Source organism: Delphinapterus leucas, chromosome 2 (assembly GCF_059928025.1).
Source record: "Delphinapterus leucas isolate spDelLeu-1000000601 "Yukka" chromosome 2, BTC_Dleu_Yukka2, whole genome shotgun sequence".
NCBI lineage: Eukaryota > Metazoa > Chordata > Mammalia > Artiodactyla > Monodontidae > Delphinapterus > Delphinapterus leucas.
Window position 1 is genome coordinate 153,469,664 of NC_143130.1, and position 15,557 is coordinate 153,485,220.

Sequence of the window (15,557 nt, forward strand, 5' to 3'; positions counted from 1 at the left end):
TAAATATCTATAGAAGGAGAATGAAGTGGGAAGACAACTAAATCTAACAGTAGCATCATGTCCAGAGCATTTTATCATGAGACCTGTGCTAAGAACTTCATAAGCAGTTTTTCATTTAATTCTCAGAGCAAACTCTCTGGTACTATTATCATTCTTTAAGTGAGGAATTAGGTCTGGAGATGTGAGAAAACTTGTTCAAGGGCACATAGGCACAGAGCTGGAATTTTAATCCTGCCATTACGCTCCAAAGCTCAGGCTTTTCACTATACAGTCAGTGTTCAATCAATATTACTTCACTCAATACCGGACTTGTTTTTTGTAGCTGATCCAAATACAGGTGAACCACCACTTATACAACCCCTGGAAAGCTGTAAATTTAAACACAGTTAATTACTTATCTCAGCTCATTATGTAAAGGAAGCTGTCCTATTGTATGCCCCTTTATAAGTGAAGGATTACCCTGAACTCATCTGCTTCCTAGATCTGAATTTTGTTCAAAGCAAGGTATATATTAACTAAAGATATCTACTTGTAGGAATTGGTTTAATTATTGCTGGGAATCTGGGATTTTTGGTGTTTGGACAGCTTATGACGAGGCCCTTAATTTTGTGATACCTCATCTTAATGGTTTAAATAAAGGTAGATTAAAATGTACCAAATCCAGAATCCATTAAAGACAAGATATGTTCAATATATGTAAAAATAAGCAGATTTCTTCATGATAAAAAAACCACCGTAAGCCAAGTCCAATTATAAACCACAAACTCAGAAAAAAATATTTCTAGTTCCTGTCGTAGACCAAGGGCTGTCTTCATATAGAACTCTCTTTAATCAATAAGAAAAGGTCTATAACCAAATGGCAAAATGGGGCAAAGGATATTCACAGGAAAGGAAATATAAGTGGCTCTTAAATGGATGAAAAATGCTCTTTTACTCATAATGAAAATTGTAAATTAAAACCACACTGAGAGACTAAGTTTTCACCTATTAGATTGGCAAAGATAAAAAATAAATGTGATGACACAGTATGCTGGCTTAGGGGCAGGAAAACTACACTCATACTTTGTTTTGGGGGGAATAAACTGGTACAACTCCTACGAAGAGAAACTTGGCAAAATCTATCTAAATTACTATATGCATACACTTTGAAGGTATAGTTACACCCACACATGTGCAAAATTATGTATGTGCAAGGTTACCAATTGTAGCATGGTTTAAGAGCAAAAGAAGGAAATGACCTTAAGGTTCATCAATAGAGGACTGGATAGGGACTTCCCTGGTGGTGCAGTGGTTAGGAGCCTGCCTGCCAATGGAGGAGACATGGGTTCGATCCCTGGTCCGGGAAGATCCCACATGCCGCAGAGCAAATAAGCCCTTGCGCCACAACTACTGAGCCTGTGCTCTAGAGCCTATGAGCCACAACTACTGAAGCCTGTGTGCCTAGAGCCCATGCTCCACAACAAGAGAAGACACCGCAATGAGAAGCCCACCCGCGCACTGCTACAAAGAGTAGCCCCTGATCGCCACAACTAGAGAAAGCCCACGTGCAGCAATGAAGACCCAATGCAACCAAAAATAAATAAACAAACATATTTTTAAAAAGCAAGGTACATAAAAGTAGTATATTACATTTATGCTTTAAAGAAAGGACAAAAGTGCTCTCTGAGAGATTTGCTTCTTTATACATAACAGATCTCTGGCATGATACCTTAGAAACGATGTTGGTTGCTTTTTTTCCCCATAATACATCTTTATTGGAGTATAATTGCTTCACAATACTGTGTTAGTTTCTGTTGCACAACATAGCGAATCAGACATACACATGTCCCCATATCCCTTCCATCTTTTTAAAATTTATTTATTTTATTTATTTATTTTTGGCTGCATTGGGTCTTCATTGCTGTGTGTGGGCTTTCTCTAGTCACTGAGAGCGGAGGCTACTCTTCGTTGCGGTGCACGGGCTTCTCATTGCGGTGCCTTCTCTTGTTGCAGAGCATGGGCTCTAGAGTGCAGGCTCAGTAGTTGTAGCAAATGGGCTCAGTAGTGGCGTACGGGGTTAGTTGCTCTGCAGCATGTGGGCTCTTCCCGGACCAGGGATCGAACCCATGTCCCCTGTATTGGCAGGAGGAGTCTTAACCACTGTGCCACCAGGGAAGCCCTCCCCTCCCTCTTGAGCCTCCCTCCCACCCTCCCTATCCCACCCCTCTAGGTCATCACAAAGCACTGAGCTGATCTCCCTGTGCTACGCTTCTGCTTCCCACCAGCCAACTACTTTACATTCGGTAGTGTATATACATCGGTGCTACTCTCACTTTGCCCCAGCTTTGCCCTCCCACTCCACGTCACCAAGTCCATTCTCTATGTCTACCTCTTTATTCCTGCCCTGCAGCTAGGTTCATCAGTATCTTTTTTTTTTTTTTAAGATTCCATACATATGCGTTAGCATATGGTATTTGTTTTTCTCTTTCTGACTTACTTCACTCTGTATGACAGACTCTAGGTCCATCCACCTCACTACAAATAATAACTCAATTTCGTTTCTTTTTATGGCTGAGTAATATTGCATTGTATATATGTGCCACATCTTCTTTATCCATTCATCTGTTGATGGACTTTTAGGTTGGTTCCATGTCCTGGCTATTGTAAATAGTGCTGCAATGAACATTGTGGTGCACGTCTCTTTTTGAATTATGATATTGGTTGCTTCTGAAAAGAGAAACTGTAGAAAGGGAACAGGGCTGAAATTTGAATCTTTAATACTTTAGTAAATTCCTGAACCAATATTTACAAGCATTTTGAATAATATACAGTGGTACTGTGGTCCCTCCCTACTTCAGCCCCCCCAACCCCATCCTAAGACCCCTAGTGGATGCCTGAAACCGTGGAGTACCGAACCCTACATATACTATGTTTTTCCCTATACTAACTAGTTGGGTAGCATCTACAGCGTGGATAGGCCGATGGGAGGGATGATTCACTCACATCCCAGGTGGGACAGAGCCGGGGGATGAGAGACTTCATCACGCTACTGAGAACAGCGAGCAATTTAAAACTCATGAATGTTTGCTTCTGGAATTTTTCATTTAATATTTTTCCACTGCAGTTGACCACAGGTAACTGGAACCAAGGAAAGCAAAACAGCAGATAAGGAAGGACTACTGTATTATTATTTAGATATCATTTATGTATCTAATACATAGGCACATATATAACATATATTAGTCAAAAGTAAAGTATTTAACACAGAATAAAAATATGCACAGAGAGACTAGAAAAATATACATGTGTATATGCACAGAAAAAGCTGAAAATATACATAAAAAGAACTGGGCAGTTGTTTTAGCTCTCATAATGAGGAGAATGGGTTTGGGACTAAAAGGGAGGACTGGCTTAATTTACTCTATTTTTTACTCTGTACCGTTTGGGTCTTTTGTAAAGACAAAGTTTAACTTGTGTAGTCTAAGAAAAGAAACTAGATTAGAAAGAAATGTACCAAGATGTTCACAATAGCTGTCTTTAGATAATGAGATTATAGGTGATTTTTCCTGCTTACTACTTTACTTTTAAAATTCTCCCAATTATTCATTTTCCCAATTAGTCTATAAATAAGACTCTTACTTTGGTAATGGGAGCGCCAACAAACCTTTTTATCACTAGGGTTTCTTTTTAAAAAATACTTTAAAAGATTCTATTAGCCTTTTAAAGAATTTTAAATTATCTTCATTGCCTTTATTAAATGATAGCAAGTAATACAGACTCCTTATAAAATGTCAAAAGACACAGAAAGCTATGTGGAAAGAAAAAGTTATCTCGTAATTCCATCTCCTTCTACAAAATCACCACTATTGTCTGAAACTTTTAAAATACTGCATTTATATTAAGAACTTAAAAATAATTTCAGATTCACTGGAGAGCCTGAGAACTGGAATATACTTGCTTTGTGCCCAGCAGTCCTAAATATTTACGTTTATCTTATTGAATCCACCCAACAACTCTGGGGGTAAACGAACTCTCTGGCGTAAATGTTAGGCCCCAGTAACCACTAAATCAGGGCTCTGAGGTTTAAACAATTTGCCTAAAGCCATACTCTAGTATGGGGCAGGGTTGGCATTCAAATCCAAGTCCAGGAGGCGTCTAAACCACTGCCTCAGGTGACTGCCATCACGGTGGGTGGGGCTGGTGTGTTTAAGATGCAGGGACTGGACTTGAGTTCCCGTCTGGTGGCCCCCTCATCCAGCTTTCCTGAGGATGGATGTTTGATAAACGAGTTTTGACTTAGGTGATAAGTGTAGGGTTCATGATCGTCAGAGGAGAAGAAGATTAGTGGAGCTGGGGCATAACCGACACTGGGGGGCATTTTACAGTGGTAGCGAGAGGTAAGGCGATAAAGAGGAGAGGTGGGTGGAACTGAAGCCCGGGAGAAGCTGTTAGTCCCAGCACTCCAAAGGGTTAAGGCTGGGCAGGAAAGCCCCTGGGGGGAGCTACCACCAAAGGCTGCAATCTGGCAGCCCTCACCTCCCCCACCAGCGGGGAACTGGACGGGCGGATAGGACTAGTTCCTCCGGGATTATCTGAGGCCTCTGGGCTGAGGTGAGCTGCGGGGAGGGACGGAAGCCCCAGGTACCACATGTCCTTACCTTCCTGCTGGGCTCAGAAAACCAGGTGTCCTGGGATAGGTGCCCTGGTCCCAGACAGAAGCATCTTTGGCCCAGGCACACTTTGGGAGTGAGAGGTGTTGAGCCTCAAGCCTGGGGGATGCTCAGAGAAAGGTGGGGATGGAGGCCTTTCTGGAAGGGAAGGGGGCCTGCACCAAGGTGGGGGCAGTGAGTTCTCCAGCCTCCCTGTCTCTTGGGGGGCAGGGATGGGGGAGCTGCCTCAGGAGGAGATGCATCTTGGGGGTTCAGAGAGCCCCAAGTCCTCTAACCAATCCCCCAAGGCTAGTTTCCCGGCTCCAGCTTCGCTCTCGCCCCCCCTCCCTCCCTTAGCCTTGCCACAGACTTTCCTTAGGTCTTTCTAGCTAAACCTCCTCCCCTCCCTTTCCCCTCCCCCCAAATTCTTTGGAAATCTTTCGACTTTCTTTCAAGTTTTCCCTGGGCAGTTTGGGGTCCGTTTCAGAGCTAGGTCAGGGCGCTTTAACACCCACAGCTGGGTGGAGTGGACGAGACAATAGCTGCTATCACTTTACCATTGGAAGTGACCCCCGAATTTGCACTTCTTTCATCTTGGGACCAGAGCACTTGAGGGTGGGCGATTTCCTGGGGGGAGTGGCTTAAGCCGCTTCTCCAACGGCCAGTTGGCTGTAGACGGTCCATGCTCAATGGTCCACCACAGATATGAAACCAGTTCTGGAGTGAGAGTGGCGCTCAGCTGGGGACACTGCCCACACGGTGACTTAAATGTCCCAAGCTGGAAGGTGGAGAGAGAAGCGGACGCCCCCTGGGCTCTGGGCCACCCTCGAGGTCAGTAAACTAGGAAGTTTCCTCAAAATTAGGAAGGGTGGGTGCCTCGAGCAGTTTGGAGACCCCAGGGGAACGAGGGGGTGGCCTTGGGACACTAAAGGGCTCAAGGGTCATAGAGTGACTCTGAAGATGCCGTGTGTGTGTGTGTGTGTGTGTGTGTGTGTGTGTGTGTGGAGAGGGGACGCATTGTTTCAAGTTCTCCTTCTCCCCCCCCACCTCCAGCCTCTTCCCCATCCCCCCCCCGCTCGCCCGCCTATCTCCCCTCCCTACCCTACACAATGGTCTGGCCTTAGCCCCTCCCCAGACTCCCGGTGTTTCCCCGGTTGGGTCCCTTGTCTCAGATACCCCCAGCCAGCCAGCTCTTTCCCCAACTATACAGGGCCTCCTGGCGGCTCGCTCCGCTTCCCCTCGTGGGCCTCGCTGCCCATTCTCCTTCCCTTCCAGGCGCGTGGTCCCCTAGAGCTACTCAGCTTGGGAACTACCGAGGCATGATTGACTGGGTGGCCTCAGGCCCACCCTGGTGCCCCCAGACCCTCCTGCTGCCCTTGGTTGGTGGGAGGTTCCTTGGGAAGTCACAGCCAAGGGACTTGCCTGCCACCAGCCAGGATCTGTGGCCGCCCACGCCCCGCGAGGCCTCCTGGCCACCGGGGAAGAAGCCAAGATGGCTGGCGCTCCCTGGAGCCAGGGGCGCAGCCTGGGCAGCTGGGCCGGCCAGAAAGGTGTGGAGCCAGGCGGGGTGAGATGCCAGCCATGGCTCCGCGGCCTTAGGCAGTCTTACTGAGGGCTGAGGCCAGTGTGGCCCTCCCTCACGCTTGTAGGGCCTGGCTGGCTATCGAGACTGCAGGGCCTGCTTTATGAGGGATGGGGAGAACACGCGGTCCTTGGTGAGCGAATGCGGAGCCCAGGATGAGCCTGGCAGGGAGGGTGTTTGTTCTAGAGGCCAGAGACCTACCAACACTGTCAACAGATGCTTTGGCCCTTTCTTCCCTTGCCCTGCCCAGAGGGCTGGCTCACCCCTTTTAAAATGCAAGGGACAGAGGCCAGAGCTGGGCTCCGAGACCCCATCTGCTTGAAATAAGGACACTGGGGGAGGAGGAAGTGGGCCTTGGTGAAGGTGAGGCTTTGAATTGCCTGCAGAGTTGCCCGTGTCCATTCATTCCTTCCTGGGCTCCAGAGCCCTTCTTAGGTGCCAAGATGCTGGCTGGATGCCGTCCTATTTCCTCCCTTCCAACCTCAAGCCGGGGAGCCTGTGTCGCCTTGAGGGGCCCTGCCTCCTCGGTTTCATGTTTTATCAGGTCCCTTGTAAGAGTGGTGGGGCCAGGGGAGGCCAGCTGGGCAAGACCCCTAGATTAGCTCTCACTTTCTGCACCTTATTCCACGAATGCAACTGGTAATTGTCAGATCTGCTTTGCATTGCGTTCCCAGGGAGCCATCACCAAAAAGACTGTTGCACCTGAACCCCATCAACCAATTGTCTACTTAAGTATGATTAGCTTCCCCGCACGGCCTCTGGCCTCTCCCCGCTGCCCCATTCTCTCCTGGTCCAGACCCACCTGAGTTGACGCGAGGTGCAGAGCCTCTCCAGGGAGCTACTTTTTCTCAGCAAGCTTTTGAGGAAAAAAGAAGTAGGGTATTACCTACTCACATCTCCTCTTACCTCTTTGGGGAAGAGGAAGGAATGAGTTAGGGTGGGGTGGGGTGGGACTGGGATGGGAAGAGTAGGTAGGGTGGGACAGGGAAGGGGAGGGAGGAGGGTGGGGTTTGCGCAGGAAGACGTGTTGTCTATCTGGACGTGTTGGCAGGTATCTGGATACTACAGCAGGAATTCAGGCAAGTCAACTTTACCTTTCTGGACCTCAATTTCCTTATCTGTAAAATGGCCAGCTTTGTCTCGAAGCCCCAAGAATCCATGTGTTTCTGCATCCTTTGGATAATGAGCATTTTGGGCCCTGTATTTCCCTGTATGGTGGAATCACAGGGGTTAGGAGGGGAGCTCTGGAGTGAGATTGCTTAGGTTTTGTAGTTTTAATAGCTTGTGGTCTTGGGAATGTTATTTAACCCCCAAGCCTCCATTTCTCTATGTGTGAACTAGAAGTAGCTATCCTAGTGAAGGTGCAGGTGTGATGGAGTTGTAATTCACGTAGAAGGAAAGTGAGAACCACATATAAATATTACCTCTGAAAAGCCTGAAGTCCAAACGCTCACCCAATGCAAAGCCCACAGAAACCTGTAATCTTTTAAGGGAACATTGTGCCCTCCTCCTGGTGTGGAAGGGCAGGAAGAATCACCCACACAATTTAAATTAATTATCCCCTCTTTTTTTTGAGATTTTGGTTGAATTACCTAAATGTACATAGTAAGCAGTAGGTGAATGGTGGTTATTTTCATAATTTTGTTTGCGAAGTATCTAGCAGAGCAGAGCTCATTTATATGCGTCTGTATAGCAGCATTTACAAGTGACATGCAAGAAAAACAAAACCCCCAGCATCTTTGTTGTCTGTCAGAATGAAAAAGCTCTTCTGTGTATACAGTTTGTTCCTCGGAGCTCAATTTTTTATCACATATGGAAGTGCTCTCAGTGAAGTTTATCTCCTGAGTCCAAAAAACTAACAGTTTTTTAAAAAGTAAATATGAAGTATATAAAAGATGAACAGATTAAAAGCCCAGTTCCAGGGTCAGATAATGTGGGACAAATAGAAATCTGGTGAGAGGTTAGACCAGGTTTGTCACAATAAACACATTAAAAAAAAAAATCTACAAGCAAGAAATTTTTATCCAAAGGTGATTCTGATTACCAGTTTTTAAAAAGCTTTCTTTCTTATGGTTACCAAGTAAAATTCTGGTGGTAAGCCTTTGGTTCTTTAAAAACTTTTTTTCAACTTTACTGAACCATAATTTACACCCAAATGCATCCCTTGTAAGTGCGCAAAACACTTTCCTTTTAGGTGTGCAGTTTGATGAGTTGACAAGTGTATACACCCAAACACAATTTTTAAACCTAAGGCTAATCTAAAGGAATTTATTAAAATCTGAGAACAAAGATCTGAGAAAGGGTAATGGTCTCCTTTTTAATTTAAAAACAGTGTCCACAAAGGAATATTACTCTGCTTTGCAACACAACACGGAAAACCCACCAGTAATTGGGATGATTAGTTTGAATTGAAAGGTGGCTGGCATTTTAAACTGGAGTAGATGAATCACAGGCCCTAAAGAGCATCTGGTTTCAACTACTGGCTGCACCACTTATGAGGCCTGGGGCAAATTGGGCCAATGAGCCTAAATTTGATTGTCTCAGTTTTTTCACCTGTAAATTGGGGATAATGGTAGTACCCATCTTAAAGTTCCGCCGCCAGGATTGGGAAAGTGCATGGCAAATAGTAAACCTTAGTTAGTAGATCTCTGTCAGCACAGTGGCTAGGCTGCTGCTACCTCTTTGAAAAGACTAACTTTATCCCAGGGCAGCAGTTCTCAAACGTTTTGGTCTCAGGACACGTGTATGCTCTTAAAAATTGAAGACCCTGAAGAGCTTCTGTTTATATAGGTTACATCTGTCAACATGTTACATTCAAAATTAAAATTTAGAAATTTAGAAAAGATTTCTTTATTAAAAAAGAACAAACCTGTTACATAGTAACAAATAATAGTTTTTATGAAAAATAACTTTTCCAGAACAAAAAAAATTTAGTGAGAACAGTGCATCTTTTAAATTTTTCAAATCTCTAATATCTGATTATCAGAAGATAAGTAGATTCTTTTCTGTCTCTATGTTCAATCTGTTGCGATACATTATTTTGGTAGAAGTACATGAAGAAAATCCAACTTCATCCGGACACATAAATAGACAGAGGAAGAGTATTTTTTTTTTCCTTTGGCTTTGCCACCACGGGGCTTGCGGGATCTTAGTTCCCCAACCAGGGATCGATCCTGGGCCACGGCAGTGAAAGTGTGAAGTTCTAACCACTGGACTGCCAGAGAATTCCCAGAGGAAGTGTATTTTGGTAGCATTTTCAGTGGATATTCTTTGACAACTACACCGCAACTCGACAGGTGGTAGTTCCTCAAAGCTTAGTTATAATGCAGAATCTGAAATAATATCCAGGAACTTTTGCACCGTATTATATTAAAAATCCGTTGCTTTCTTTTATACTTTGAATGGATCTTTTCCCCGTGCCATCCCATTGGTTATTTGGGAAATACAGTTCATTGAGTGATGCAAATCTTCAAATGTTGAACATTCCATTATATAGTATAAAAAGTTACATGTCTTAGTGTCACCACTGGTCCCATCAGAAAAATCTTTAAGTATTGGGATGCTGTCAAGCTCACTGTAGTGGATACAAGTTTTCCAAAATTCTAATTTTCAAATGAAAGCTCAGAAATTTTCACTGGCCATAAATAGTAGTAGTTTTCCTTGAAGTGACAGCCTCACCTTATTCATTTTTGAGAAAATGTCTGTCAAATATATCCAAGTCTAAATGACTAATGCCACTCAATTTTTCTTTCAAGTAAAAGTGGTATTCCATGAAAAAGCGGCTAGTTCATCATGCAACCCAATTGTCACTCGTTCATTATGCACCAGTGTGCAGCAGAAATCCTCTATGAGCACTCCCCATTTTGTCACTCCCAACATTGAAGTCATGTACTTAAGGGTTATGATTTTAAAAAAGAATGATCTTTGTTGCTGCATCAAGGACATTTTGGAGTGATACTAGCTTTCTTTTTCCCAACTGTGGCTACATCATGGGGTAGAACACAGTGATTTCTAGTTTAATTCATGCTGAGGTACTAGCTGTACTCCAATGTTAACACGATGAAAAAGGCAAATCACATCTTAGTGTTGTTATCTTAGTATTATTGTGAAAACAGTTTAACTTGCAGCCCCTCAGAAAGTCTCAGAGAACCCCAAGGGTCCGTGACCGTACTTTTTTTTTTTTTTTTGACTGCACTGCGTCTTCGTTGCTGCGCGCGGGCTTTCTCTTGTGGTGAGCGGGGTCTACTCTTCATTGCGGTGCCGGCTTCTCATTGCGGTGGCTTCTCGTGTTGCGGAGCACGGGCTCTAGGCACATGGGCTCAGTAGTTGTGGCTCGCGGGCTCTAGAGCGCAGGCTCAGTAGTTGTGGCGCACGGGCTTAGTTGCTCCGCGGCATATGAAATATTCCAGGACCAGGGCTCGAACCCGTGTCCCCTGCATTGGCAGGCGGATTCTCAACCACAGCACCACCAGGGAAGTCCCCATGGACCATACTTTGAGAATCACTGTTTTAGGAAAAAGGAGACCAATTTAGGCTATGTGTGATTGTCTGTCTTTAACAGGTGTAGAGGTACAGCTTTTATACCTGCACTATATAATATGTATAGTACTAGATAATACTCTAATATATAATAGCTAATGCTTCTTTAGTACTTTACTATGTGCCAGGCACTTTTCTAAGGATGAATATATATATATATAAATATGTGTATGTGTGTATACACTTATATACACTCAGATGTCTCCGTCCTTTACTTTCATTGTCTCATTTATATCCACAACAGTCCTATGAGGTAGATACTTTTATTATTGTCCCCATTTTAACAGAAAAGGAACCAGAAACACAGAGAGGTTGAGTGACTTGCTCAAGCTAATATCAGAACCAGGATTCAAAGCCATTCTCTAAGGCCAAGCTCTTCCTTTGTACCACTGAGTAATTAAACAAACCCCAGGAGGCACGTAGCCATTACCTGCTATGGGGGGATGGGAATAGATAGATCTTGAGGGAGAAGGCAGAGGAGTGGATAAGGCACCATTGCTGGGTATCATCTGGGTGCCTTGGCTGACCTCTGCCCTCTCTCCTTTGCCCTGGTAGGATGACATCCCGGGAGCAGCTGGTGCAGCAGGTGCTGCAGGAGCTGCAGGAGGCAGTGGAGTCCGAGGGCCTGGAGGGTCTCGTTGGTGCTGCTCTGGAGGCCAAGCAGGTCCTGTCTTCCTTCGCTCTCCCCACCGGCCGGGAGGGAGGCCCCGGCCCCCAGGTGCTGGAGGTGGACTCGGTGGCCCTGAGCCTGTACCCAGAGGATGCTCCCCGGAACATGTTGCCGCTGGTGTGCAAGGGCGAGGGCAGCCTGCTGTTCGAGGCGGCCAGCATGCTGCTGTGGGGCAACGCGGGCCTCAGCCTGGAGCTGCGGGCCCGCACGGTGGTGGAGATGCTGCTGCACCGGCACTACTACCTCCAGGGCATGATTGACTCCAAGGTGATGCTGCAGGCCGTGCGCTATTCCCTGTGCTCTGAGGAGTCCCCGGAGATGACCAGCCTGCCGTCCACCACGCTAGAGGCCATCTTTGATGCGGACGTCAAGGCCACCTGCTTTCCTAGCAGCTTCTCCAACGTGTGGCACTTGTACGCCCTCGCCTCCGTCCTTCAGCGCAACATCTACTCCATCTACCCCTTGCGCAACCTCAAGATCCGGCCATACTTTAACCGCGTCATCCGGCCCCGCCGCTGCGACCACATGCCCGCCACGCTGCACATCATGTGGGCCGGCCAGCCCCTCACCAGCCAGCTCTTCCGCCACCAGTACTTTGCCCCCGTGGTGGGGCTGGAGGAGGTGGAGGCTGAAAGTGCCAGCCCCGGCCGGGCCCCAACTCCCACTGCCCTGGCCCCGCTGCCCCCGCTCGCCAAGACCCTGGAGCTGCTCAACCGGGAACCTGGCCTCAGCTACTCCCACCTCGGTGAGCGCTACAGCATCACCAAGAGCACCTTCTACCGCTGGCGGCGGCAGTCCCAGGAGCACCGGCAGAAGGTGGCCACCCGCTTCTCGGCCAAGCACTTCCTGCAGGACAGCTTCCACCGCGGGGGTGTCGTGCCACTGCAGCAGTTCCTCCAGAGGTTCCCCGAGATCTCCCGCTCCACCTATTATGCCTGGAAGCACGAGCTCTTGGGCTCTGGCGCCTGCCAGGCCCTGGCCCCCAAGGAGGAGCTGACCATGGAGGAGCTGGAGAAGCTGCCGGAGCAGCAGGTTGCCAAGGGGCTGGGGTGCTCCTCGTCGGCCATGTCAAGCCCTGGAGTGGTCTTAATGCAGCGGGCCAAGTTGTACCTGGAGCACTGCATCTCCCTGAATACGCTGGTACCCTATCGCTGCTTCAAACGCAGGTTCCCCGGCATCTCCCGGTCCACCTACTACAATTGGCGCCGAAAGGCTCTCCGAAGAAACCCCAGCTTCAAGCCTGCACCAGCCCTCTCGGTAGCCGGGGCTTCCCAGCCAGCATCTGTTGGGGAAGAGGCCTTGCTCCCTTGGAAGGGTGAGGCAGGAGAAGGGGCAGGGAAAGCAACGGGTGGGGGATCACCTGCCCCCCGGGAGTTCCAACCCCTGAGGATGCCCCTGTCCCGTTGGCAGAGGCGCCTGCGCAGGGCAGCCCGCAAGCAGGTGCTCAGTGGGCACCTCCCTTTCTGTCGCTTCCGCCTCCGCTACCCGAGCCTGTCTCCCTCCACCTTTTGGGTCTGGAAGAGTCTTGCCCGGGGCTGGCCCAGAAGTCTGTCCAAGCTCCAGATACAGGCCCCCAGCTTGGGCAAAGGGGGCATGAAGGAAGCGGAGGAGAAACGGGAGAAAGAAGCTGGTAGGAATGTGACAGCTGCCATGGCCCCACCTGCAGGGATCCTGCAGATGGCGGCTTCTCCAGGAGAGGATCCAGGGAAGGCCCTGGGAGGGCCTTCCAGAGAGGGGGCCCTGCAAGAGGGGGCCACGGCCCAGGGCCGGCCCCCCAGTGGGTCCCTGTCCAGCCACCCTGTGGTGGCAGCAGCGGCGGGTGGCAGGGACGGCCAGGTGCTGGTGATGGACATGCTCACCACCACAAAGTTCAAGGCCCAGGCCAAGCTGTTCCTGCAGAAGCGCTTCCAGTCCAAGAGCTTCCCCTCCTACAAGGAGTTCAGTGCCCTCTTCCCCCTCACCGCCCGCTCTACCTACTACATGTGGAAGCGTGCCCTCTACGATGGCCTCACCCTGGTGGATGGCTGACGGGGAGGTATGAAAGGGGCTGGGAGGAAGGAGGACAACTTTGGAGAAGGTCAGAGACCTGAGTTGCACCTCCCTGGCTTGGCCAGGATCCCTTTTGCTCTCACAGCATCAACCCTGAATCCAAGGGCAGCTTCGTGTTGTTTCCCAGCTCCAGGGCAGAGAGAGCCAGAGATCAGCCATCTTGGCCCCCTGCAGAGAGCTACAGGACCAGAGATATTCTCTTCAGTTGTTTACCATTCTTATTTTTATTATTGTGTCTTGGTTTTAGTCTTTTGATTTAAGTGCGTTGGCTGGGCCCCCTTGCTGGTGTTGGAAGCTGTATGTGTGTGGGGACCCAAAGCGGGGTTGGTTAGCTAAAGCTGCTTTCAGCTTTTCCCCGGGACAAAAGGAGTATTGTAGCATGGCCGTCTGTCCCATTGGGTAGAATATATGTCTTCAGTTCCTTTTGGGGGTTGGCACCCCCCTTACTCAAAGATGTTTCCCAGAGGAACATTAAGAGATCAGATGTGGAGCAGGTCATGGCTTCTGCCTGGTGCCCCTAAGGGAGAGGGTGCCAGGCTCAGTGTGAGCAGAAGCAGGGATGTAGAGAAAGAACCAAGTTGGCCTCTAGGGGATCACTGAAGGCTGGCCTGTCCATTGTGAGGAGTGTGGTAAAGGACTTGGGGAGAGGGCCTTGGGTCTCTACTTGCTGGTGCTTGGTGCATCTGCTGTGGACCCCGCAGTCCTTGGCCAGCCCGGCTGGCCCTTGGGGACCCCAGTTTTTCTGTTGAGCTCCTCCTCAGAGCCTGTGCCCCATCTCCAGTGAGAGACCACACAGTGGCCACGCAGGCAAGAGACTGAATTTGCATTGTCCAAGAGCGAAGTTGGAAAACCAAAGAAATAAAGTGATGTGGTGCTCACAGCCCTTGGTCTCTGGTATTTGTTTTGTCCCATGTGACTGCCCATTCCCACGTTCCCTTTTGGTTTAAGGAGCAGAGAGTGACCATTTCTCTCCCTTGATGTTCCCAGGTCCAGGACTTGGAGGATGGAGGGGATTACTCTGGGGTTTCTGCTTAGAACTGGTTATTGACCTTGGGTGTTCTTCCCCCTGGGGGCAGGGCTATGGCTGCCTGGAAAGATACTTCCCAACAATGGGAGAAAACTGGCCAACTCAGTGTGCCCAGAGGTCAGGCCAGCGAGGGTCAAGTCTGTGTCAGGCTTCTATTCAGTCCTTGTGATGCACCCCGGCAGGCTAGGCCCAGCCACAGGTAAGGAAACTGAGCTTCAGTGTGGTTCACTCACACGCCCCCTCCAGCAGTACTGAGAATTAAGGCCAGGCCTTTGCTTGTTGGGATGCCACATCCTTGGGGAAGACGTTCCCTTAGGCCCTTTCTCCCCGTGTCTAGGTATTCTGCAGTAGCTGTCATCCTCATGGTCTTGGGGAGTCATTCTTTGTTCTGCTGTTTTTTGACCCCACATCCAATCCATCAGCGAGTCCTGTTGACTCTGACTTTAAATTATGCCCAGAATCCTCCCCTTCACGCTGCTGCCACCACCATCTCTCCTGGCCCACATCTCAGGTTCTACCTGCCTCCTCCTTCCACTCTTGTCCCACACAATCCACTCTCGAGGCGCAGCCAGAGAGATCTTTAAGTGAAATCTGATTCTGTCACTTTCCTGTCTGAAAGGTGTCAGTGGCTTCCCTTCACTCTTAGAATGCACTGCCTCACAAAGTCCTTCATAAACTGGTCCCTGACTATCTTTCCTGCCTCTGGTCCCTCTGTTGCCTTTACCCACCACATCCAGCCACATTGGCTGCCTCTGATCTTGAATGTGCTACGCTTACTCTCCCTTTAAGAGCCTTCGCATCTGTTCCTTTGGCCTAGAGTGCTTTTCCCTGTTATCCTTACAGGGCAGGCTCCTTAACCTTCAGATATGAGTCACTGCCGCATATCCCTTCTACATTCTCTACATGGTGCCTATTCCCATGTGTTTTTGTTGTTTATTTGCTTATTTGCTTATGTCTCCCCCCACCCCCCCACCTCCTTAGGGCATAAACTCCATGAAAAGCAGGGCTCTTCCCTGACTGGCTCACACCACTGTATTCCCAGCAGGTAGATTAGTTTCTGAC

At 48.4% G+C, this 15,557-nt stretch overlaps 1 protein-coding gene across 1 annotated transcript; it reads left to right on the top strand.

Moving 5' to 3' along the window:
• Positions 1 to 11,224: 11,224 nt before the first annotated feature.
• On the top strand, positions 11,225 to 13,447 carry VRTN (vertebrae development associated). Its single transcript, XM_022575875.2, has one exon. The coding sequence runs from the start codon at positions 11,306 to 11,308 to the stop codon at positions 13,445 to 13,447; it is 2,142 nt and encodes a 713-aa protein (XP_022431583.1). The 5' UTR covers positions 11,225 to 11,305.
• The last annotated feature ends 2,110 nt before the right edge of the window (positions 13,448 to 15,557 follow it).

What these genes read in the sequence shown, in the direction of transcription:
- VRTN (XM_022575875.2), top strand. Translation starts at nt 11,306, where the DNA reads ATGACATCCCGGGAGCAGCTGGTGCAGCAGGTGCTGCAGGAGCTGCAG.